General features: G+C 43.8%; 1 protein-coding gene across 4 annotated transcripts in view; it reads left to right on the plus strand.

Moving 5' to 3' along the window:
• Positions 1–258: 258 nt before the first annotated feature.
• TMTC1 (transmembrane O-mannosyltransferase targeting cadherins 1) overlaps positions 259–26,030 on the plus strand; it is a 338,032-nt gene continuing 312,260 nt past the window's right edge. For all 4 annotated transcript variants that reach the window (XM_004006752.5, XM_027967794.2, XM_042247328.1 and 1 more), the window contains exon 1: positions 259–714. In XM_004006752.5, the coding sequence (XP_004006801.1) occupies positions 413–714 (302 nt within the window). In that variant the 5' untranslated portion in view covers positions 259–412. The remainder of the gene's footprint in view (positions 715–26,030) is intronic.

A 26,030-nucleotide genomic window follows, 5' to 3' on the forward strand; every position in this document is an offset into this window, starting at 1 on the left:
CCGGGCGGCCCCACGCAGCGACCTCTCCACCTGCACACGGACTCTCGCCGCCTCTTACCGCCGCGCCGGCAGGCTGAGCGCTAGACCAGCCGGGCGCGGGCGGAGGGTGCGGGGAGAGGGGGGAAAGCGGCGCCGGTCCCGGGATTGGGGGGTGGAGGCGATGGCGAGCGGGGCATGCGCAGTGGGGCGGAGGAGGTGGCGATGGCCCGGGGAGGCGGGGGGACTGCTGTTTATCTGCAGCCGGGCCAACTCGGCGGCGCAGGCGGCGGCGGAGCGCGGGACGCCAGCGGTCGGTCCAGCTGCCGCCGGCCATGCCCGAGCCCATCTCCCGGCAGCTGCCGCGCGCCGTCCGGGCCCCGGCCGGGGAGGATGCCAGACACCCGGGAGAGACCAGGACAGCGGCGGCGGCGCGATGGTGGTGACCAGCTCTGCCCGAGGCGGCGGCGGGGACCGCGCGCCCTCCCGGCGGCGGGACTGCGGACTCGCGCCGGCCGGAGCCGCGGCGCTGCTGGCCGGGGCGAGCTGCCTGTGCTACGGCCGCTCCCTGAGGGGCGAGTTCGTGCACGACGACGTGTGGGCGATCGTCAACAACCCCGACGTGCGGCCCGGAGCCCCACTGCGCTGGGGCATCTTCTCCAACGATTTCTGGGGCAAGGGCATGGCCGAGAACACCAGCCACAAGTCTTACCGGCCGCTCTGCGTCCTCACCTTCAAGTGAGTCCCTCACCCTGGGCTCACAGCCGCCTTTCTCCTCACCCTCTACTGGGCTGGGAGAAGTTGAGGGATCCGCTTGGGGGTGGGGGGCGTTTCTTTTTTTCTGCCCCTTGCCTTCCACGCCTCCCTGCTCTCCAGGTTGCCCACGCCCCTCTGCTTGTTGACCTCGGCCCCGCTTCTCCGGGCTCCCGGGGCGGCTCGGTAGGCGCGGGCTGCGAGTTGGGATCGAGTTTTTGGAGAGTCTTCGCTCTGGGCGGGCTGGTCTCTGGGGCCAGGGCTGGAGGGGCCGTGGAGCCGCCTACGCACACCTCACTCCGGTGGGGCTGTGGCCAAGTGAGACCAGAGCGCGCCCGACGAGGCGGTGGCTGTAGTGGTGAAGCTCCCAAGTTGAGCATTTCTCGATGGCTGGGGCAGCTTTTCAGATGGGGAGTTATCAGCTCCTTAGCAACCCTGAGCTGCCGGGGCGCGGGGGTTTGGGGAGGAAAGGACCGCGGGCAGAAGCTCTCTCCCTACCTGCAGCCTTGACTGTTCCTGGAGCCTCTCGGATCTTTGGGAAGAGCTCCAGATTTAGACTTTAAAAGATGCAAAGCAAACGAGGGCAGAAAAACGTGGGGTCCTCTGGGGATCCCGGAGTCCCAGTCGAAGTAGTTTTTCTTTTACAACCTCAGAGTCATGATTCAGCATTTCAAGTGTGATGAGGTGCAAAGGGAGTCGGATTTTTGAAGGATGGAGTATTTTCTTGAATTTAAAAAGAGAGCTAGCTTCAGATGGGAGGGGAGAAGGGCTGATTCCAGGGAGTGCTGGCTCCTATGTCATGAGCTTGACTCAACCCATTATGATTTGGCTCAGTATTTAAGCTTATAATGTGCCGGACAAAACTGTTGAAATAATTTTGGTTCAGTATCATCAGCGTTTTAAGCCTTCTCCAACGGGTGTAATATGAACCCGTCCTCATGATACTGGTCATAGGAGACAGGGTAAGCAGCTTGAAAAGCCTGCTCAGATCGTGAGGCCCAGGTCTCTTGACAGGTGGCTGATGACTTAGAAAAGGAAACCAGAGCCATTGGACTTAATTCTTCCACTGAAAGTTGAATGTTTTCAGGAGAGTAAGGAAATTCCACATTTGACTCTGAAGATTATTTTATAAACATTTATCCTATTGGAAAGTGGTCTTGTTTTTTAGTTGAAAGATAACCTCAGATACTAAGTTGCTCATTCCTTTTTTCCCTAAATGTTTTTTAAAATGGCACATTCTCAGGTGGCACAATGTGTGTAACTTCTAAGCCGACCTGCTCTTCATTTATTACAGAGGTTACTTTAAGGTGTGGAAGCTCACAGCAGGAGGTGTGCTAGGCTTATACTAGTCATGAGAGACTGCCTAGGTCCCTCCTTTGAATGTTTTTCATATACAAAGTGAAGTGAAGTGAAAGTCACTCAGTTGTATCCAACTCTTTGCGACCCCATGGACTGTACAGTCCATGGAATTCTCCAGGCCAGAATACTGGAGTGGGTAGCCTTTCCTTCTCCAGGGGATCTTCCCAATCCAGGGATTAAACCCAGGTCTCCTGCATTGCTGGCGGATTCTCTACCAGCTGAGCCATAAGAGAAGCCCATCCAGGCCAGAATACTGGAGTGGGTAGCCTTTCCCTTCTCCAGGTGATCCTCCCAACCCAGGGATTGAATCCAGGTCTCCCGCATTGCTGGTGGATTCTCTACCAGCTGAGCCACAAGGGAAGCCCGTATACAAACGTCAGGGTCAAATGCCTGTACCCAGTTGGTGGAGAGAGACGAGTGTCTTCACTTCTTGGCTTTCTAAAAAATTTGTTTAAAATTCATGCAGGAAAAAATAAATAAATAAAATTCACGCAGGAAGTGGCAGGGGCAGAAGACAGAGGAGGGAAGACCATTGATGAAGAGGAAAACAGGCATTGAACAGAACAGGGGCTAAGGAGAAGAATTGAGGGGGCAGAGAGCAACTTCACTTGTGATACTCACTGGTTAGAAAAAGCAGTCTGGTTGCTAAGATGCATTGCTCTTTGTAGAGTATATCTTACTGGCTGTGTAAGATATACTTTTTTTTTTTTTTTAAGATAATTGAGTTGCAAATCTAGAGTGCAACAGAGCACTAACTGGAAAGGAATAGTGCCTCTTCAGAAAGAGAAATTCAGCTAATCTTTCTGTTCTTACAGGCATTGATTTGAAGAAGTTGTGGAGACTTTGTCATCATAATCACCTGAGGTGCAACTGCATATTCTAGTGCAAGAGTGCAATAGTGTGAGGCTGGACATGTGTAAAGGATGATGTTAACAATGTTAGGCCAACACAACTCTGAAGATTGTTTTGCAGAAGGACAGAAAAAATCACATCTATTAACTATTTAGTGTGAATCAAGCATTGGCCTAGGAACTTTCCATAGGTCATGTCTTTATGATTTTTAATTTAGGTAATAGGGCTTCCCAGGAGGCTCAGTGGTAAAGAATCCACCTGCCAATGCAGGAGGCACAAGAGACTCGAGTTCGATCCCTGGGTCAGGAAGATGCCCTGGAGAAGGAAATAACAACCCACTCCAGTATTTTTGTCTGGGAAATCCCATGGGCAGAGGAGCCTGCTGGGCTACAGTCACATGAGATCACAAAGGGTTGGACAGGATTGAGCACACAAGCACAATTGGTGAAAACACTAAGTGGCCTTTGAGATACGTGCAAGCTGTCTTACCTGTATCTTAAACTTTTTAAGGAAAAATTTTGAAAATTTAAAGCCATCTTAACAAGTTTTTGAGGGCGCAATATAGTATTTCAACTGCAGGTCCAATGTTGTGCGGCAACTCTCTAGCACTTATTCCTCTAGTATAATTGAAACTAAGTACCTGTCAAAAAGCAACTCCTGATGCTGCTCCCACCTCACCCTGCCCTTGGCAACCAGCATCTTAGTATCTGTTTCTATGAGTTAGACTATTTCAGGGACCTCACATAAGTGGACTCCTGCGGCTGGCTTATTTCATGTAGCATAATACTCTCCAAGGTCTTCTGTGTTGTTGCACATGGAAGGATTTCCTCCTTTTTAAGGCTGAAGAGTATTACATCGTGTATATATCACTTTTCCTTTATCTGTTCATCTGATGATGGGCACTTGATTTGTTTTTTATCTTGATTATTGTGAATAATGCTATAGTGAACACAGGAGTACACATATGTTTTCAGAGTCAAAATTTCAATTCTTTTGGATATAGACCCAGAAGAAGGATTGCTGAATCATATAGTAATTATTTTTTTAATTTTTGAGGAACCTCTATCCTGTTTTCCATAGGAGCTGTACCATTTTACTTTCTTACCAATAGTGTAGAAATGTTCCCAATTCTTCACATCTTTACTGATGCTTACCTTTTGTTTGTTTGTTTTCATAAAAACGAATCTAACAGGAATGAAGTGGCATCTCATTGTGGTTTTGATTTGCATGATTAAAGCACAATTTGCATGATTAGTGATGTTAAGCATCTTTCCCTCTACCTATTGGCCATTCGCATGTCTTCTTTGGAGAAATGTCTATTCAAGTTGTTCTTTGCCCATTTTTAAAATCAAGTTATTTAATTTCTTTTAAGTTGTAGAAATTCCTTATATATATATATATATATATAGTTTTTTATTTTTTAAATTTAATATCTTTAATTCTTACATAGATATTAATAACATGTCTGATATTTGGTTTGCAAACATTTTCTGCTATTCTGCAGGTTGTCTCTTCACTCTTGTTTCCTTTATTCTGCAAAGCTTCTTTAGTTTGATATAGTCCCACTTGTCTAATTTTTGCTTTTATTGTTTGTACTTTTGTTATCATATCTAACAAACCATTGCCGAGCCTAGCATCATGAAGTTTTTCCTCTGTATTTTTCTTGTAAGAGTTTTATAGTTTCAGGTGTTATATTTAAATTTTTACTATTTTGGGGTTTGATTTTTGTATATGTGGTAAGAGTCTAATTTCATTCATTTGTATGTGGTTAGCCAGTTTTCCCAATATAATTTATTGAAGACTGTCCTTTCCCCATTGTATATTCTTGGAACCCTTGTCAAAGATCATTTGACTGTATATACATGGGTTAATGGCTCTGTTCTTTTCCATTGATCTGTAAGTCTGTTTTTAGGCCAGTACTGCATGGTTTTAATTACTGTAGCATTGGAATATATTTTGAAGTCAGGAAGTGTGGTGCCTCCAGTTTTATTCCTGTTGATCAAGATTACTTTTTATATTCAGGATTTTTTGATTCAATATAAAATTTATGATTTTTTTTCTTTTGCTATAAAAAATGCCTTGGCATTTTGATAGGGATTACATTGAATCTATAATATATGAACAATATTAAGTCTTCCCATTTATGAACATGGCATGTCTTTCCATTTATTTGTGTCTTCTTTAATTTCTTTCATCAGTGATTTGTAGTTGTAAGTGTGTCAGTCTTTCATCTCTTTGGTTAAATTTGCTGCTACTACTCAGTGGCTTCAGTCGTGTCCAGCTGTTTGTGATCCCATGGATTATAGCCTGCCAGGCTCCTCTGTCCATGGAATTTTCCCTCCAAGAATGCTGGAGTGAGTTACCATGCCCTCCTCCAGAGGATCTTCCTCCCATGCTCCTGCATTGTAGGCAGATTATTTACCACTGAGGAAACCTCTATGGTTAATTTTATTCCTCAGTATTTCATTCTTTTTGATGCTATAGTAAGTGGGATTTTTTTCCGTTAATTTTGGATAGTTTATTATTGTGTGTGCTTAGTCGTTCAGTCATGTTTGACTCTTTGTGACCCCATGGTCTGTACTGTAGCTTGCCAGGCTCCTGTATCCATGGGGCTTCTCCAGGCAAGAGTAGTGGAGTGGGTTGCCATGCCCTCCTCCAGGAGTTTATTATTAGTGTATGGAAATACAGCTGGTATTTTATTCTGGTTTTTGTATTCTGTAACTTTACTGAATTATATTAGTTCTGATAGATTTTTGGTAGCATCTTTAGGGTTGTCTATATATGAGATCGTGTCATCTGTAAACAGACATAATTTTATTCTTCCTTCCTGATGTAGATCCCCTTTATTTCTTTTCCTTGCCTAAGTGCTCTACCTAGGACTTCCAGTTCTATGCTGAATAGAAACGACAGGAGTGGTCATTTATACCTTGTTCCTAATCTTAGAAGAAAAGTTTTCAGTTTTTTGCTGTTGGCTATAATGTTTCCAGTTTTGGGGTATTGCAAATAAAGTTGCTACAAACATTCATCTGCAGAGTTTTATGTGAAGATAGATTTTATTTCTCTAGGGTAAATGTCCGGAGAAGGCAATGGCACCCCACTCCAGTACTCTTGCCTGGAAAATCTCATGGACGGAGAAGCCTGGTGGGCTGCAGTCCATAGGGTTGCAAAGAGTCGGACACGACTGAGCGATTTCACTTTCACTTTTCAGTTTCATGCACTGGAGAAGGAAATAGTAACCTAAGACTTCCCTGGTGGCTCAGAGGTTAAAGTGTCTGCCTGGAATGCAGGAGACCAGGGTTCAATCCCTGGGTCAGGAAGATCCCCTGGAGAAGGAAATGGCACCCCACTCCAGTACTTTTGCCTGGAGAATCCCATGGAGGGAGGAGCCTGGTGGGCTGCAGTCTGTGGGGTCACTAAGAGTCGACTGAACGACTTCACTTTCACTTTCACTTTCCAGTGTTTTTGCCTGGAGAATCCCAGGGATGGAGGAGTCGCATAGAGTCAGACACGACTGAAGTGACTTAGCAGTAGCAGCAGCAGGGTAAATGTCAGGAGTACAATTGCTGGGTCATGTGGTAGTTACATGTTTAGTGTTTTGCGAAACTGACAAGCTGTTTTCCATCCCATCCCATCAGCAGTGTTTGTGTCATCCAGCTTCTCTACTTCCTCACCAGTTTTTTGTCATTGTTTTTTATTGTAGCCATTCTGATAGGTGTGTAGTGCATGTCATTGTGCTTTTAATTAGCTCTAATAGCTGACTGATGGTGTTAAATATTTTTTCATGTGTCTATTTGGCTTCTGTATATCCTCTTTGTTAAAATTTCTCTTCATATTTTTGTCAATTTTCTAAATGGATTTTTTTAAATGTTGAGTTTTACGATTTCTTAATATATTCTAGATATAAATTCTTTGTCAGGATTTCCTTCTACTCTATAGTTTGTTTTTCTTTAATCTTCACAAGTTTTTTCCCAGTGTAAATCTCAAGCTGATTTATTTCATTACAGGTAGTTTCTTATCTTCAAATAAGTGAATGAATGTCACGCATACTGACAGATAGAAATTCCCTTATAGTAAATGCTACATAAATTTATTTATAAAGAAATGCAACGCTTGTTACCATAAAGGTGCTTGCTTGTATAGAAATATATTAATACTAATCACAGTTATTCTTATGTAAGAAATGGGTAGAAGTTGAAGTGGGGAAGTGGATTATTAGAGTGTCTACTTTGACCAGTTTGGGGGTCCAAGCACAATGGAAGATGAAGGCAGCTTCCCAAGATGCGGTGACTTTGTACCGTATCAGTTTAGCTAGCTGGAACCTCATCTTAGAAATTTCTTTCCTGTGCTGTACTTGGTTAGAGGCGGACAGGAGAAATTTGTTCAAGGTTTGGACAGTGAAAGTGAAATGACTGTGTTACCAAAATGCAGTCCTGCTCCTCATTGGTAGAAAGCCAATATTTGAGAGACAAGGTTGGTGGAAAGAAAAGTTTGCTTTATCTTGGAGGCAGGAAGTAGAAGAGAGGGTGGACCCATGTCCATGGGCTCACTCTTCACTGACAATTATTGGGCAAGAGCTTTTAAAGGGGCATTTCAGGGGTGTGTAGGTGGAGGGAGGTGGCTACTTGTAGAAATAGCACAGTCAGCTTTGATAGTCCGTCATCTTGAAAGTCATCTGATCAGCTTCACTGTGATCGTTTGAAGTACAGTTGATCCTCATTTCCAAGCTGGTTTGTTCCTATTTCCTTGAGGCTCATTCTTGGAATCACGGCAGCTTATGTCATGGCTGTCGTCTGGTCGTCATGTAGTTATCTTCTTCCACCTGGTGGGGGGTTTCAGTATCTGCAAAGGATATGGCTTAGAGTATTATCTATAGCCCTTGAAAGTGAAAGTGAAATCGCTCAGTCCTGCCTGACTCTTTGCAACCCTGTGGACTGACATTGTACAGGAGACAGGGATCAAGATCACCCCATGGAAAAGAAATGCCAAAAAGCAAAATGGCTGTCTGGGGAGGCCTTATAAATAGCTGTGAAAAGAAGAGAGGTGAAAAGCAAAGGAGAAAAGGAAAGATATAAGCATTTGAATGCAGAGTTCCAAAGAATAGCAAGAAGAGATAAGAAAGCCTTCTTCAGCGATCAATGCAAAGAAATAGAGGAAAACAACAGAATGGGAAAGACTGGAGATCTCTTCAAGAAAATTAGAGATACCAAGGGAACATTTCATGCAAAGATGGGCTCCATAAAGGACAGAAATGGTATGGACCTTACAGAAGCAGAAGATATTAAGAAGAGGTGGCAAGAATACACGAAAGAACTGTACAAAAAAGATCTTCACGACCCAGATAATCATGATGATGTGATCACTAATATAGAGCTAGACATCTTGGAATGTGAAGTCAAGTGGGCCTTAGAAAGCATCACTACGAACAAAGCTAGTGGAGGTGATGCCATTCAAGTTGAGCTGTTTCAAATCCTTAAAGATGATGCTGTGAAAGTGCTGCAGTCAATATGCCAGCAAGTTTGGAAAACTCAGCAGCGGCCACAGGACTGGAAAAGGTCAGTTTTCATTCTAATCCCAAAGAAAGGCAATCCAAAGAATGCTCAAACTACCGCACAATTGCACTCATCTCACATGCTAGTAAAGTAATGCTCAAAATTCTCCAAGCCAGGCTTCAGCAATACGTGAACCATGACCTTCCAGATGTTCAAGCTGGTTTTAGAAAAGGCAGAGGAACCAGAGATCAAATTGCCAACATCCGCTGGATCATGGAAAAGCAAGAGAGTTCCAGAGAAACATCTATTTCTGCTTTATTGACTATGCCAAAGCCTTTCACTGTAAAGAAACTGTGGAAAATTCTGAAAGAGATGGGAATACCAGACCACCTAACCTGCCTCTTGAGAAGTCTGTATGCAGGTCAGGAAGCAACAGTTAGAACTGGACATGGAACAACAGACTGGTTCCAAATAGGAAAAGGAGTACATCAAGGCTGTATATTGTCACCCTGCTTATTTAACTTATATGCAGAGTACCTCATGAGAAACTCTGGACTGGAAGAAACACAAGCTGGAATCAAGATTGCCGGGAGAAATATCAATAACCTCAGATATGCAGATGACACCACCCTTATGGCAGAAAGTGAAGAGGAACTTTTAAAAAGCCTCTTGATGAAAGTGAAAGAGGAGAGCGAAAAAGTTGGCTTAAAGCTCGACATTCAGCAAACTAAGATCATGGCATCTGGTCCCATCACTTCATGGGAAATAGATGGGGAAACAGTGGAAACAGTGTCAGACTTAATTTTTTTGGGCTCCAAAATCACTGCAGATGGTGACTGCAGCCACGAAATTAAAAGATGCTTACTTCTTGGAAGAAAAGTCATGACCAACCTAGATAGCATATTCAAAAGCGGAGACGTTACATTGCCGACTAAGGACCGTCTAGTCAAGGCTATGGTTTTCCATTGGTCATGTATGGATGTGAGAGTTGGAGTGTGAAGAGGGCTGAGTGCTGAAGAATTGATGCTTTTGAACTGTGGTGTTGCAGAACACTCTTGAGAGTCCCTTGGACTGCAAGGAGATCCAACCAGTTCATTCTGAAGGAGATCAGCCCTGGGATTTCTTTGAAAGGAATGATGCTAAAGCTGAATCTCCAGTACTTTGGCCACCTCATGTGAAGAGTTGACTCATTGGAAGACTCTGATGCTGGGAGGGATTGGGGGCAGGTGGAGAAGGGGATGACCGAGGATGAGATGGCTGGATGGCATCACTGACTCGATGGACGTGAGTCTGGGTGAACTCCAGGAGTTGGTAATGGACAGGAGAGCCTGGCATGCTGCGATTCATGGGGTCGCGAAGAGTCGGACACTACTGAGCAACTGAACTGAACTGTAGCCCATCAGGCTCCTCCATCCATGGGATTCTCCAGGCAAGAATACTGGAGCGGGTTGCCATTTCCTTTTCCAGGGGATCTTCCCGACCCAGGGATCGAACCTGGGTCTCCTGCATTGCAGGCTGACACTTTACCCTCTGAGCCACCAGGGAAGCCTAGGAACTAAAAGTCTTTGACTTGTTTAATGGCTAAACTATTTAGTCTTATTTGACTGCTTTCCTTTGCTTCTACATTCTCTCATCTCTCTGATTAAATTTATTCTTCAACTAAAATTTTTCTACAGACAGAAGGCAGGCTGAGGACATTGGAGGTGGGGGTCTCTCCTGGGAACATCCCACAGTGCCCTGCTCTGTTTCAGCCATGTCCTTGCTCAGAAGGTGGGTGTAGGTTTTGGTGTGTCACAGCTCATGCTGGTTGTCCCAGACTTGCAGACTAACCCACTCTGCTGTGCAGCAAAGCTGATTGTGCAGCTCCTCCAGAGTTTTCCATATCTCCCGTAGCTACTTGAAATCATGGTTTCCATGTGTGATCAGCTGTATGGATACTGCTGGCCAGTTTGCAAGCCACTCCCATCATTAAAGTTGGAGCCTAGGAGGCTGCAAGAGAGAAGTGTATTCTAGTTCTTCTTTGTGGATTCCAGCCCCTTCTTCTTTCCCCTACTTCAGGTTCCATCCTTCCTTCTGGAATACCTGCCCTGCTGGCTTTCCACTTGTTACAGACACAATAGCAGCAGTCCTGTATAAGCTATTAAATGAGTTTCTCTGGATTATGAAAGGTCAAGTCTCTGTAGCAAATTCCTTTAGCTGTATCATTCCTGGTGGTTCTGCTTCTCTGGTCAAACTTTAACTGATACAAATGATCATTTCTTTGTGTTGCTTAGAGTGAATGTAGAATTCTAATGAATTTCTGTCTCTAGTCAAATATTCTATTCAGTCTTTTCATAATCTCATTTCCAAGGGCACACAGGAATAGTTTTGGACTTTTGTAGAGCAGAATCAAAACATCTGTGAAAACTTAATCTGCAGCAGTAATCTTTTTTGTTTTCTTTCTTCATCCTTCACTGGCCATGACCTGTTTTTAACACTGGAATCAGGAGAAGCACATGAAGTCACTTTGTAGACGCTGAGCTGACCCAGAACCAAACCCTGTAATGCCTGCATTGAAAAATGGTCCTAATTGATTTAAAAGGTGCTTAGCTTTTTAACTTTCATGGAGAAGCAGCTCCTGCTGAATTCTTGGCTGTGCCATTCCACATCGAGAAGCAAGGAGAAGCTTCCTTCAACAAGAAAGAACCGCTGGTTTTTCCATGATATAGAAGGAGAAGGAAGGCAAATAAAAGACCTTGATCTCTTTCCATGCTCAGGCTATTAGATCATAGTGTTCTACTAGTTTGCTGTAAAGTTTTATTTTATTGAATGCTTCTGATGGTAATATAAACCATATGAGTGAAAGTGGGTGGTTTAAATGTCAGAGTTAAAAAATAGAATATCTTAATATGTGCAGCTGTAAGGATTTTCAACACTTTAATATTTAGATCTTGAGAGGTTTTTATTTTTTTATTTTTTTGGGGGGGGGGCAACACTTTGCAACTTTAAGGCACAAATGATACGCCAACCATGAAAGTCAGCTCTAGCCTCTATGCCCAGAACCTAAAAGAAATAGTGCATGTTCCTTTTGGTTCTGTTCCTTTTGATTTGACCTCTCTGGGCATTCATTTTGAAATAGTCTATTGCTACAAGACTGATAATCTTAAGACAAGTGAAGACTGTTTAGGATGTTTGACTAGATTTTCTAGGATGTTTGGTAATGGATGTAGGTGTAGCTAAGAAAAAATGTGATTGGAGGCAATGAAGATTTTTATAGAAAAAAATGAAAAAAAAATGTTTTCTGAAAATTTAATTCCAAATGAAGGTTATCGTAGAAACCCCAAGAGAAGAAGGTTATGATCCTTGTCTGTTAGAATATGCTTTAGATGTAAAATAGACTTTAGACTACAGTCTGATGGTGTAGGAGGGAGGGAAAATGAGAGGAATATATTTCTGAATCATGAGAGTTTTTAATAGGTAAGTTCCTCAAATTGGTGAAGGTTTGGAAAACATCTTCTGAAGCAATCATTTCTGTTTTAATAAAAAATGTATTTTCTATCATCCTTGGGAGCTACAGTCAGCTTTTTCAGACTTTGATTATGTAATCTCCCCACTTAAAAGGGGGATGAGGAATGCTAATCTTGCATCAGTAATGGCTTTGTTCCTTTTCCAAATGATAAGAGATGGCTCCTGTTTGATCTGACCCTGGCCACACCCAGACCTATAGTCTTCAGTCTCTACCTCATTCTCTCTGTGTTACCTTGTAGAGTCTGTATTCCTGGTACAGACCAAACTTTGGCTCCCAAGGGAGTTTGCACTTGGCTTCTTCTTCCTGGAATGCTCTTTGCCCAGGTCCTTGCATTGCTTCTTTTCTCACCACCTTCAGTCTCTGCTCAAACGTCACTTCATCCCAGAGGCCTTCCCTGGCCACCTGATCTGAAATAGCAGGCACTCCTCCATGTGCTGTCCTTACTCTCAGACTCTCCTGCCCTCTTTGCCTTGGTAGCCCGCACTGTTATCTGGCATAATGATTTATTGCTGCTTTTTGTGTCTCCTCACTACTGTGTGAACTCTGTGAGGTTTATCTTAAGCACCTGGAACAGTGCCTGACATGCAACATAGATAGGAGCTTGGTAAATTAATTGTTTAAATCATGTTTGTGAATGCCCGACTTCTTCAGGTAAATGTTTAGGTAAGTAAATATTCAGGTAATGATTTAGGTAGAAGGCAATGGCACCCCACTCCAGTACTCTTGCCTGGAAAATCCCATGGACAGAGGAGCCTGGTAGGCTGCAGTCCATGGGGTCGCTACTAGTCGGACAAGACTGAGCAACTTCACTTTCGCTTTTCACTTTCATGCATTGGAAATGGAAATGGCAACCCACTCCAGTGTTCTTGCCTGGAGAATCCCAGGGACGGGGTAGCCTGGTGGGCCGCCATCTATGGGGTCGCACAGAGTCGGACACGACTGAAGTGACTTAGCAGCAGCAGACACAAAAGCAGAGACATTACTTTGCCAACAATGGTCCGTCTAGTCAAGGCTATGGTTTTTCCAGTGGTCATGTATGGATGTGAGAGTTAGGCTGTGAAGAAAGCTGAGCGCTGAAGAATTGATGCTTTTCAACTGTGGTGTTGCAGAAGACTCTTGAGAGTCCCTTGGACTGCAAGGAGATCCAACCAGTCCATTATGAAGGAGATCAGTCCTGGGTGTTCTTTGGAAGGAATGATGCTGAAGCTGAAACTCCAGTACTTTGGCCACCTCATGCGAAGAGTTGACTCATTGGAAAAGACTCTGATGCTAGGAGGGATTGGGGGCAGGTGGAGAAGGGGATGACAGAGGATGAGATGGCTGGATGGCATCACCAACTCGATGGACGTGAGTCTGAGTGAACTCCAGGAGTTGGTGACGGACAGGGAGGCCTGGTGTGCTGCGATTCATGGGGTCGCAAAGAGTCGGACATGCCTGAGTGACTGAACTGAACTGAGCACCCTTACAGGGCTTCCCATGTGGCTCAGCAGTAAAGAATCTGCCTACCAATGCAGGATATCCCTGGGTTGCGAAGATCCCTGGAGAAGGGAATGGCAACCCACTCCAGAATTCTTGCCTGAAGAATCTAATGGAGAGAAGAGCCTGGTGGGCTATAGTCCCTGTGGTCACAGAGTCAGACATCACTTAGTGACTAAACAATGGCAACAACACCCTTAGAGGGAAAATCTGCTGGACTTATTTCTTGGCTTATGTATCATTTTCCCTTCCTCTATCAAAGACAAAAGTGGAATTTGCTGGACACACAGAGTTGCAGTGTGTCGTACTTACTAGGAAGTGAAGGGGCAGCTCTGATCCTGAAAGGGCTCCAATGGCTCTGCTGTAACCTGCTAAGACTGTGACCCTCTGTGGGGAATGACATCTTTAGCAGTTTTAAATCATGAGCTGCTTTTGTGGCAGCATTATGGTTGTGGGGGTGCTTGCTGTAAACTGAACACAATTCTAGCAAACATCAGAATTACACAGGATTCTCTCCATACCCTGCTCATGGAGACCCAAATTCCTCCATGCCAGTGTCCTGCTATCTGTAATGAAAGGCCATTTTTTTGTTTTTTCCAGTTAATGAGTTAGACGATGAAATATCATTTCTGGTTGGATTAAATGGAGTATGCGTGCGTGTGTGTGTGCTAAGTCACTTTAGTCTTGTCTAACTCTTTGCAACTCCACAGATTATGGTAGCTCACCAGGTTCCTCTGTCCATGGGATTCTCCATGCAAGAATACTGGAGGGAAATGCCATGCCCTAGCCTCCTCCAGGGGATCTTCCCGACCCAGGGATGGAACCTAAATCTCATGTCTCATGCATTGGCAGGCGGGTTCTTCACCACTAGGGCCACCTGAGAAGCCCACATGGAGTATAAGGACCTGAAAATACTTTCTCGAGGATGCTATGGTTAAGTGGGAGAGACTTCCTCTTCCCCGCAGCTGTGCAAGAACTTGTCTGGCCTTTCCCCAGGTTTCTGGGAAGGAGCTTCTAAACCATTCGAGTTTCCAGAGTGATAGGAGTGACTTTGTTGTTCATGGGGACTCCCTGGGACCACACCTGAATTTATGCTAAGGAGGAGTTGACTCACGGTGGGCCTCCAGATAGCTTTAGAATGCAGCTGGTCCTGCTGGAAAGACTAATCTTATGATTAAAGAGTTGGGACTTGGAGCCAAATGATTTTTGTTTCTAAGCCAGGCTTGCTGGTAACGATGCTGTGGCACTGGCTTTTGAGAAAAGGACATTATTGTGAGGTCAAGCAGCAAGGAGACAGCAAGCAGGGTTCAGGCTTTTAGGGTTAGTGGAGGAGGGTCGGTGTGCAGAAGCCCTGTTGGGTGGTTTGGATTGCTAAGCTGTGATGATGGGGTGTCATACTGGATCTTCCTGGACAATGGATCGTTCACTTCCGAAAGGTGTTCAGGTTGCAGCCATGTTCCTGTCCTTTAGTTCCCTGTTGGGAGTTGGGGTGTAGGGTTGAGGACAGAGAAACTTTGGTTCTGGGTGTTATCTGAGGTCACAATTTTCTCCTCAGAGCATGCCTCAGCTGCATGACTTGTGGTTTTATTCTGTTGTCTCTGAAAAACATCTTGGTGTCTTGTTAGAAACAGCATGGGCCCAGTATGAGTTAGTTCTGCAGTTACAATATCTAGGAAGGCCCTACCTTCCAACATCTGGGAAGGGAAAGGGGTGCTGAAGTGGCCAGTGATGGAATCAGTTAGCTTCGCCATTGAAACCCTGGTTAAGCTTGGTTGTGATTTCCTGGTCGGCAGTTCTACATCAGTGTGCTCAGGGGCTGATGTGTCCTGGAGATATGGAAGGCTCGTGCTTAGGACCCTTTCAGACTTGGCCCCATGAATCTTTTTTTTTTTTTTTCTATCAGTTTTGGCTCATATCTTTTATATTAAAACTGTAATCATAAAAGAGTATCATGCTTGGAGTGGGAGGTAGGAGGGAAGTTCAAGAGGGAGGGGACATACATATACCCTTGTTGTTACATGGCAGAAACTAATACTATATTGTAAAGCAATTATACTCTAATTAAAAATAAAGACATTAATTAAAAAAAATAAGTATTATGCTTTCCTGAATTCTATGAGTCGTTCTTACAAATTGTTGAATCTAAGGGAGTCGTGGGAACCCCTGAATTTGTGGCCAGGAGGTCAGATGTGCAGGAGGTCTGGTGTCTGAAGTGAGGGAGTCTTGGGCAGGGCTGTGTCAGGTAGCTGGTGTCTGATGGCATTGCATCCAGGAACTCCGCCAAACATACATACCTTGAAAAGAAAGAAACCCATTTTCTTAAAATTGACAGGTCAGTTATAGTTATACCTATATTATATTTGGTGTTGATCTGTTAATTTTTTTTCTTTGCGGATTCACATTTTCTGGGACTTGCTTCCTTCTATGGCCTCTGATCTTCCTGCCCTGTTTCCTCACCCTTTCTTTGACAACAGTGACTGTGGCCTCCTCCTGACCAGCTCCACGCAGCCTGGTCCTTCCCTACAGCTTCCTCAGAGCTGGAGTGGGAGGCGGGGTGGAGGGGGTCTATTTTGCCTTTGCCTCAGGGCACCATCTCCTCTCTGCACTCTTGTTTGCACCGGTGCCTGTGAATCACATCCTTTGGTTCTTTAGAGACATGAAGTGATGCTGATTTGTTGATTTATGCCTGGTACTGGAGGGAATGCAGAAGAAAAGCAACCAAAATGATGAAGGGCCTAAGGGACAGGCCTTAGAGGAAAAATGAGAAGATCCAGATGTTGTTGTTTATTGGCTGAATGATCTAAGAAGACTATGGGAAGCACTTAGAAGCATTTGAGAGCTGTAATGAAGGCAGGAGATGAGAAGAAGAAAAATGAGTGCTGAGGGAGGAAGACAGGAGAATGGGCTATGGAAAGTCACCAGGGAAGTGTGAGAGAAGCCATCACTCGAGACACCAAAAACAGAAGATGAGGGGTACATTTAGTTTTTTCTTTCCCCTGTTTATGGTTTTTACTGGAGAAGAATGTATGTTATATTATGTTATTGCTGAGAAACCTGGATTTTTTTCTGGTAAACATAGCAACCATATGCAGCTTTCCCTTAAGCTTTAAGACCTGAGCATTACAGTTCTGAGTATCACCTGTCTTGAATTATTGGGTTGCTTAGGGCAGATCTCTGGGCCCCCTCTCAGATCTACTGGCTTAGAATATCTTGGGATGGGATCAGGGAATCAGCAATTGTAACCAGCACACTAGTGATTCAGAGTCCCGGGAACCACTGCAACTCAGTGGGGCCTATGTTTAATGAGGTTGAGATGCCAAAATCTGCCTGGCATGACAGAGAAAGGAATCCAGAAGCTCGTTGAGGTGGGAACGTTGAGGTCCATTCATCACATCGTCTACACACACATTCCTGGTACCCCCTATCCTGTATCCCCTGAGAGGGCCAAATGCTTCTCTCTGCACTGAGGCATTGAAAAATACGTAAATAGGAGAGTGCCTGCAAGGTTGGGAAGCTCTGTGGCACTTCTTTGCTGTTGGCCAAGTGTGATGTGGGATATGCTACCACTGCAGTGGGCTTTCTGACTCCAGTGGGGTTGAGGGGATGCTGGAGTTCCAGAGGCTGGGTGGCAGAGCTTAGCGGCCAAAATCTAGGTGGGAGCATTGACATGGCAGGCGTGAGGATGTGGTGAGAACTGGGACGTTATGACCCACAGGAATGGTGACATGAAGTGGGCAGGCAGCCCTCTTAAATCTTACTTGACCTATTTGTATAACCAGGAAAATTCCAGGTTCAGGGCCCCAAACTAGACTTGAGTCACCACAAAAGAGAGCCAAGACCTCATGCAGTTTCCATGCCCTGCCAGTTCACTAAGGTATGGCTCTTTGACTGAAATAGAGTTGGGGTCCCCTTGAGGATGGACCCTAGTATATTCTCAAGTAGAAGTCTCTTTCAGAGATATACCTGCTTTTATTTTCTTCTAAATCAGAGGTGTTTTCCAAGAGGAAAATTAAAGTAATGGGCTTTATCTGGAGCTCTAGTCTGTGAGAGTGTGGATTCAGTTCAGTTCAGTTGCTCAGTCATGTCCGACTCTTTGTGACCCCATGAATCACAGCATGCCAGGCCACCGTGTCCATAACCAACTCCCAGAGTTCACCCAAACTCATGTCCATTGAGTCAGTGATGCCATCCAACCATCATTGCATCCTCTGTCATCCCCTTCTCCTCCTGCCCTCAATCTTTCCCAGCATCAGGGTCTTATCCAATGAGTCAGCTCTTTGCATCAGGTGGCCAAAGTATTGGAGTTTCAGCTTCAACATCAGTCCTTCTAATGAACAACCAGGACTGATCTCCTTTAGGATGGACTGGCTGGATCTTCTTGCAGTCCAAGGGACTCTTAAGAGTCTTCTCCAACACCACAGTTCAAAAGTATCAATTCTTCGGCACTCAGCTTTCTTTATAGTCCAACTCTCACATCCATACATAACTACTAGAAAAACCATAGCCTTGATTAGAAGGAACTTTGTTGACAGAGTAATGTCTCTTCTTTTTAATATGCTGTCTAGGTTGGTCATAACTTTCCTTCCAAGGAGTAAGTGTCTTCTAATTTCATGGTTGCAATCACCATCTGCAGTGATTTTGGAGCCCCAAAAATAAAGCCACTGTTTCCACTGTTTCCCCATCTATTTCCCATGAAGTGATGGGACCAGATGCCATGATCTTAGTTTGCTAAATACTGAGCTTTAAAGCCACCTTTTTCACTCTCTTCTTTCACTTTCATCAAGAGGCTTTTTAGTTCTTCACTTTCTGCCATAAGGGTGGTATCATCTGCATGTCTGAGGTTATTGATATTTCTCCAGGGAATCTTGATTCCAGTTTGTGCTTCTTCCAGCCCAGCATTTCTCATGATGTACTCTGCATATAAGTTAAATAAGCAGGGTGACAATATACAGCCTTGACGCACTCCTTTTCCTATTTGGAACCAGTCTGTTGGTCCATGTCCAGTTCTAACTGTTGCTTCCTAACCTGCATACAGGTTTCTCAAGAGGCAGGTCAGGTGGTCTGGTATTCCCATCTCTTTCAGAATTTTCCACAGTTTATTGTGATCCACACAGTCAAAGGCTTTGGCATAGTCAATAAAGCAGAAATAGATGTTTTTGTGGAACTGTCTTGCTTTTTCCATGATCCAGCGGATGTTGGCAATTTGATCTCTGGTTCCTTTGCCTTTTCTAAAACCAGCTTGAACATCTGGAAGTTCACAGTTCACATATTTCTGAAGCCTGCCTTTGAGAATATTGAGCATTACTTTGCTAGCATGTGAGATGAGTGCAATTGTGTGGTAGTTTGAGCATTCTTGGCATTGCCTTTCTTTGGTCATTCAGGTATGACTCAAACCAAATCCCTTATGATTATACAGTGGAAGTGACAAATAGATTTAAGGGACTGTATCTGATAGAGTGCCTTATGAACTATGGACGGAGGTTCGTAACATTGTATAGGAGACAGGGATCAAGACCATCCCCAAGAAAAAGAAATGCAAAAAAGCAAAATGGCTGTCTGAGGAGGCCTTACAAATAGCTGTGAAAAGAAGAGAAGTGAAAGGTAAAGGAGAAAAGGAAAGATATACCCATTTGAATGCAGAGTTCCAAAGAATCGGCAGGAGAGATAAGAAAGCCTTCCTCAGTGATCAAAGCAAAGAAATAGAGGAAAACAATAGAATGGGAAAGACTAGAGAGCTCTTCAAGAAAATTAGAGATACCAAGGGAACATTTCGTGCAAAGATGGGCTCAATAAAGGACAGAAATGGTATGGACCTAACAGAAGCAGAAGAGTGTGCCTTACTGGGGGGCAAAACCAATGAGTCTTTCTCCCCCTCTTCACCCCTCCTCCTGTGACTGCCCGCTGCCACACTGTCTGACCCTGTGGTCTTGCCTGGGAACTGGTACCAGGAACTGGTGCTGTGTGCTGCATGTGCCCCCCTCCCTTTTCTGGGCGGTTTTACAAGGAGGCAGAGGAGTTCAGATCGAGAAGTGGGTGTTTGCGTTTTATCTGCGAAAGTCTGCAAGGCTTTCAGCCAGGCAGACATGACTATTAAGATTTTTTTAGGAAAAAAGTTTTATTTCCTACTGCTTGGCCTAGTTTTAAATTAGAAATGAAAGTTATCAAATAAACTTAGAGATTATTTGAGTAGAAAGGAAAAGATGGTTTTTTTCCGACTTCCAGCTTAATGTCAATTTATTTGTTCATTCATATGGCAGAAAGTGAAGAGGAACTAAAAGCCTCTTGATGAAAGTGAAAGTGGAGAGTGAAAAAGTTGGCTCAAAGCTCAACATTCAGAAAACGAAGATCATGGCATCTGGTCCCATCACTTCATAGGAAATAGATGGGGAAACAGTGGAAACAGTGTCAGACTTTATATTTTGGGGCTCCAAAATCACTGCAGATGGTGACTGCAGCCATGAAATTAAAAGATGCTTACTCCTTGGAAGAAAAGTTATGACAAACCTAGATAGCATATTGAAAAGCAGAGACATTAGTTTGCCAACAAAGGTCCATCTAGTCAAGGCTATGGTTTTTCCAGGGGTCATGTATGGATGTGAGAGTTGGACTGTGAGGAGGGCTGAGCGCCGAAGAATTGATGCTTTTGAACTGTGGTGTTGGAGAAGACTCTTGAGGGTCCCTTGGACTGCAAGGAGACCCAACCAGTCCATTCTGAAGGAGATCAGCCCAGGGATTTCTTTGGAAGGAATGATGCTAAAGCTGAAACTGTAGTACTTTGGCCACCTCATGTGAAGAGTTGACTCATTGGAAAAGACTCTGATGCTGGGAGGGATTGGGGGCAGGAAGAGAAGGGGATGACCGAGGATGAGATGGCTGGATGGCATCACCGACTCGATGGACGTGAGTCTGAGGGAACTCCGGGAGTTGGTGATGGACAGGGAGGCCTGGTGTGCTGCGATTCGTGGGGTCGCAAAGAATTGGACACGACTGAGCAACTGAACTGAACTGAAACCTTCATTTAGAATCTACTGTGTCCCAACTGAGATGGATACAATGACAAAAACGTTTATTTCTAACAATGAATGAAAAATTATCATAACACTTGTGGGATATAGTAAATGAGTTTTTAAAAACTGATTAAATGCTGTAACGGAAGGATGTTCATGGTGGCATGAAACCTGAGATTGTTCTCTGCAGATGGTATTTAAGGCAGGCTGTTGTCAGGCTTCTGTGTGAACATTCCTGCTTATCTCACCACTGATTTTAGCTTTAGATATTACATTTTTCTTTGAGCTGAAGTCTGCCCCCCAGTAGTTGGAAGACCCCGTGGCAAATTATGAGCACTTGAACCACCTCAGTTGGCACCCAGGTATTTCCATGTGGCCATGGAGGCCCAGAGTTGCCATGTCTTTTAAGATTTGAAGAAAAGTTGGAAATTTTTATATGAAATCACCTGTTTTATTGTGTGTTAGCATGTACCAGAGATAGACACTGGGGATAAAGCTGTAAATATGCCATAGAGCCTTTCCCCTGAAAAACATGGTTTCATACCTGTCTGTCATCTTTCTGCAGGCTGAGCATTACCTCTTCCTCAAACCTACCTCCCTGAGACATCACTTTGAGACTCCCTCCCCCAGAATCCTGAAGCTGTCCTGTGAAGGTACTCTAGCATTTAAGTAACACCCTGCAGGGCTGCTGCCCCGTGTTGGATATCACCCCCTTCCCTCTCCCATCCACAGGGAGAACGCCTCTATCTTCCTTATCTCAGTACCTGGTAGGTTCTCCTACTGCTGGAATTCTCATACTATGAATTACTTTTCTCTCTTTCTCCTACTATGTGATTAACTCCTTGGTGGCAGGTGCCATGTCTTCTGTTTGTTCCTCTGGGCCCTACATTATACCCAGCAACTAGCAGGTATTCAGTAAATATCTGTTAGAGTGCATTGAAATGAAAAATACTGACTTAGGCAGTTCCCTGACTAACTGTGTTGGTGCTTTGGTCTGTTTTGATAGCTAGGACACAGTAACTCTGACTTTGGAAGGAATGATGCTAAAGCTGAAACTCTAGTACTTTGGCCACTCATGCGAAGAGTTGACTCATTGGAAAAGACTCTGATGCTGGGAGGGATTGGGGGCAGGAAGAGAAGGGGACAACCGAGGATGAGATGGCTGGATGGCATCACTGACTTGATGGACACGAGTCTGAGTGAACTCCAGGAGTTGGTGATGGACAGGGAGGCCTGGTGTGCTGCGATTCATGGGGTCGTAAAGAGTAGGACACGACTGAGCGACTGAACTGAACTGAACTGAACTGAAAAACCCTTGGACAATACCACATGTAGAGTTTTAATCTGGATTGCAAGGATTTTGTTCTATTTTGTGTCTAAAAATGGGTCTTTACTGTTACCCATATTCTGTCTAATTCTGTTAGAATTAGCTATCAATTTTAGTCATTTAAGCTCTTTGTGAAGCTCAGTCTTAAGTACAGTTTCTCTCCTTCCCTGATACAGGCCATGTGCAGGCTTGGTTAGCATACACTATGGATTCATTTAAGCCTTTGATAACAATATTGGACAGACCAGAGATGATATCAGAACACTGTGACATACCCTGGAGGTCTCCAGCCAAGGAGACATTGATTTAGTATTCACCAGTCTCGGTTAGCTCATATCTATTTTATTCTGTCTTGTATGCCGGGAGATTCTGAGAAGTCCTATTTAATGACATTGTTAAAGATGCAACATGTCTATCACACCCCTCTCCAGAAGTTAATCAGTTAAATCCCTTTTTGTGAACCTGTAGTAACTCTCAGAATCAGATATTCTTTTTCCAGTGCCCACACATAGGATATATTCAAACCTTTTGTTACCATTTCATCTTAAGCTCACTTATCTATCATTTGGAGAGTTCAAGCTCCATCTTTTTAGATACCTGGGAAATTCTCGTAACTAGATTTTTGGTGACTTCTCAAAGCTTAGATTAAGGTACCAGGTGAGGGACTTTCACACTGTTACCTTATCTCTACAGTGGTTCCCCATTCAGCAACTTATTTTTGTATTTTGGATCAAATTTAATTCATTTGCAACACCAAACACTCACTCCTAATCAATTTCCAGAAATAATCTATATGGATAACATCTGCACATTTTTAGATATGATACATATAGACACATGGATGAGTCATACCTACTATTTTATATCATTTTGGAAGGGGAAAGGAGTGTATGTTAAGTATCTCATAAACATGTCATAACATAGTAAAAACATCATCTTTAATGATGCTTTTACTTGTTAAATGGTTGAATAACAAATAAACTGGAAAAATAGCAAGTCCTTTGTCTTAAAAAAAACAAAAAACAAACAGTGCTATTATTTGTAATCCAGGGTTATGATCTGAAGTATATCATCGGTGGGAATGTGCCCAGTCATTCAGTCATTTCTGACTCTTTGTGACCCTGTGGTCTGTAGCCCACCAGGCTCCTCTGTCCATGGGATTTCCAGGCAAGAATACTGGAGTGTGTTGTCATTTCCTTCTCCAGGGAATAGAGAAATACATAAAGATGTATTAGATGTTTTGCCATCTCTGTGTTGCTGTTTTTATAATTAACACAATCTTTGCACATTGACAGGAAAATTCCTCTTTCTTTCTCTACTTATACTCACAAGATTTCTAACACCAGATATGTGGGTTTACTCCCACACCTAAGAATTCTCTCACACTTGCTGGGTGTCCTGGAGTTCAATTCAATTTGGACACTGTCTACCTGGAGTTAACATCAGATCCCCCAGGTTAAGAGCTCAGTTCTGCAGAGTGCCTCCACTTCAGATGGCAATCACAAGTACTGGTCCTCAGGTTACTCACATTTATGTCTGACTTAGCCACAAGCTGGGTCTTCTCTGGTGACTCAGATGGTAAAGAATCTCTCTGTGATGCAGAAGACCCAGTTTGATCCCTGCATCAGGAAGATCCCCTGGAGAAGGGAGTGGCTACTAGCTCCAATATTCTTGACCTGGAGAATTCCATGGACAGAGGAACCTGGCAGGCTACAGTCTCTAGGGGGTCTCGAAGAGTCGGACATGACTGAGAGACTAACGCTTTTACTTTTTGGCTACAAGTTGGGGTTTCCCATGACCTCCCTCTTCAGACTTGATAATTTGCTATAATGGCTCACAGAACTCAGGGAAACCAGTCTATTATATACAGAAGGGCGTGATAAATGGTACAGATAATAGCCAGATGAAGAAATGCATCGGGCAGAGCCTGGAGAGTCCTGAATACAGGAGCTTCTGTCCCTGTGGAGTTGGGTTCTGTCACTCTGATGGCACGTTGACATATTCACCAACCTGGAAGCCTTCCAAATCCCACAGTTCTGGGAATTTTTTTGGAAATGTCATCATGTAGGTGTGATCAATTATTAGCTCAGTCTCCCTCAACTCTCCTCTTCCTGAGGATGGGGGTGGACTCAAAGTTCCAAGCTTCTAATCACATGTGGTCTTTCTCATGACCAGCTCCCATGCTGAAGACACCCAGGAGCCTGGTAAGAATCACCTTGTTAAGACAAAAGTCACTCTTATCTCCCAGGGAATTCTAAGAGATTTAGGAGCTCTGTGTCAGGAACCAGAGCCAAACACCAAGTATTAGAACAAAAGGTGCTCCCGGTGCTCTTATCACTTAGGAAACTGCAAGGAATTTAGGAGAGTGGTGCCAGGAACTTGGGGGCAGAGACCAAATATTAAAACAAAAGATATTTCTAGCACCTTTATCGCTTAGGAAATTACAAAGCTTTTAGGGTCTCTAACCAGGAGTTGGGATGAAGATCAAAATACATATTCTTATTGCATCACAGTATCACATATGTGTGTGTGTGTGTGTGTGTATTTAAATACTTTTCTATTTTTTCCTTACAGAAAATTTCTAGAAGTAGAATTTTGGGGCAAAGGGTGTGCAATTTGTAAAGCCTTTTATATATATTGACAACCTAGAGACCTATCACATATGAGATTGCCTGTTTTCTCTCACTGAGATGAATGTGAATGAATTTTAAATGAATGACTTAGCTGGTCTGGAAAGCTCAGCCTGGTGAAGTGGAAACAGTATCAAATCAACGTCAGAGGAATAGGCTGTCAGGGGACCACCCCCACCTTCCCCGAGGACAGGGACTCCGTCTCATCCTTCTCACAGCTCCTCCATCCTGTGCTTTCTTTCTTTCTTTCTTTAAATCGTATTTATTTATTTAATTTTGGCTGTACTGGGTCTTTATTGCTAAGCGGGCTACTCTCTAATTTTGGTGCAGACACTTTTCATTGTGGTGGCTTCTCTTGCTGGGAAGCTTGGACTTTAGGGATCACAGGCTTCAGTCAGTGGGCTCAGGAGTTGAGGCTCCCGGGCTCCAGAGGACTGGCTCAGCAGTTGTGGTGCACCAGCTTAGTTGCTTTGCAGCATTTGGGATCTTCTTGGATCAGGGATCAAACTCATGTCACCTGCATTGGCAGGTGGGTTCTTTACCACTGAGCCAGCAGGGAAGCCCCATCCTGTGCTTTCTGATTCCCAGCTGCTCTCTCAGCATGTGTAGGTCCTCTTGTCCTGGAATAGCAGGGATGCTGTTCTCCTTTCTTTAGCCGAACACACCAGTCCCCTTGTTCACGGCCCTTTCTTCTTTCCCTCTGAAGGAGGTATTTCACACCAGGTTCCGATCTTAAGCACCTCAGAGTGTGCACAGATGCATAGGTTTGCAGCACAGCTGTCTTGAATTTTGCACTGGGCCTGGAGTTGGCCAGCAATTCATTTTTTTTAGGCTTAGTTGGGACCATGATTACTTCAGTGGAAATGAAAATTGAGTTGATTAGTGACTATGACATTTAGATTCGTGTGTCCAAATAAAGCTTGAGATGTTTAAAATTCTGTAAATTAAAGCTGAATCAACTCAAGTATTTAGAATATGCGTATGCCATTGCTAAAGTTGACTTTTAGATTCTCAGCTGTTTTTGGCAAGGCAGAGGTAGCTGTATAAGAGAAGCAGATCAAGAGCGTGAGGATAAAGATATGGAATTACAGTTTTGGTAAAATGGACTGGAGTCTAGATGGCTATAGACAGTACCACTTAGGGTGTGTGTATTCCCCCAAGAGAACCATTCCCTATGCAGTTACATTTTTTTCTATAACCTCACAGACTTATTTGAGGACATTATGTCCTATTCTTAACTTAAACGCTATGTTCAGAAGTCTCTCTGTGAAAGTGTTTAAAATTTTGAACAACAAATTTCTCTTCTCATTGTGGTTCTCTTTTTATTTTCTTTTTGTTGTAATCCTGGAATTCAGATTATGAGATTCTATAGGAACTGATGTTAGAGAACATTGAATACAAATTCTGAAATGCTGTGCTCATTCTCACCCTTATATTAATAATTTCAGCTACAACTGGTAATGGTGGGTAGATACCCTGGAGATGCTTTGTGGGGTGGTAATTAACAATGATTTCTTGTACATAATCTAGAAATTTGCTTCCTGGTGTCACTGTGGGTGAGAGAACACAGTCGAACTTGGTTTATCCCAACTTTGACCATAGGTGCCAGTTTCTTGGTCTCTTTCTCATCGCTGGTGAGGACTTGCCTGTGAA

This window comes from Ovis aries, chromosome 3 (genome assembly GCF_016772045.2).
Source record: "Ovis aries strain OAR_USU_Benz2616 breed Rambouillet chromosome 3, ARS-UI_Ramb_v3.0, whole genome shotgun sequence".
In the NCBI taxonomy this organism is placed as follows: domain Eukaryota; kingdom Metazoa; phylum Chordata; class Mammalia; order Artiodactyla; family Bovidae; genus Ovis; species Ovis aries.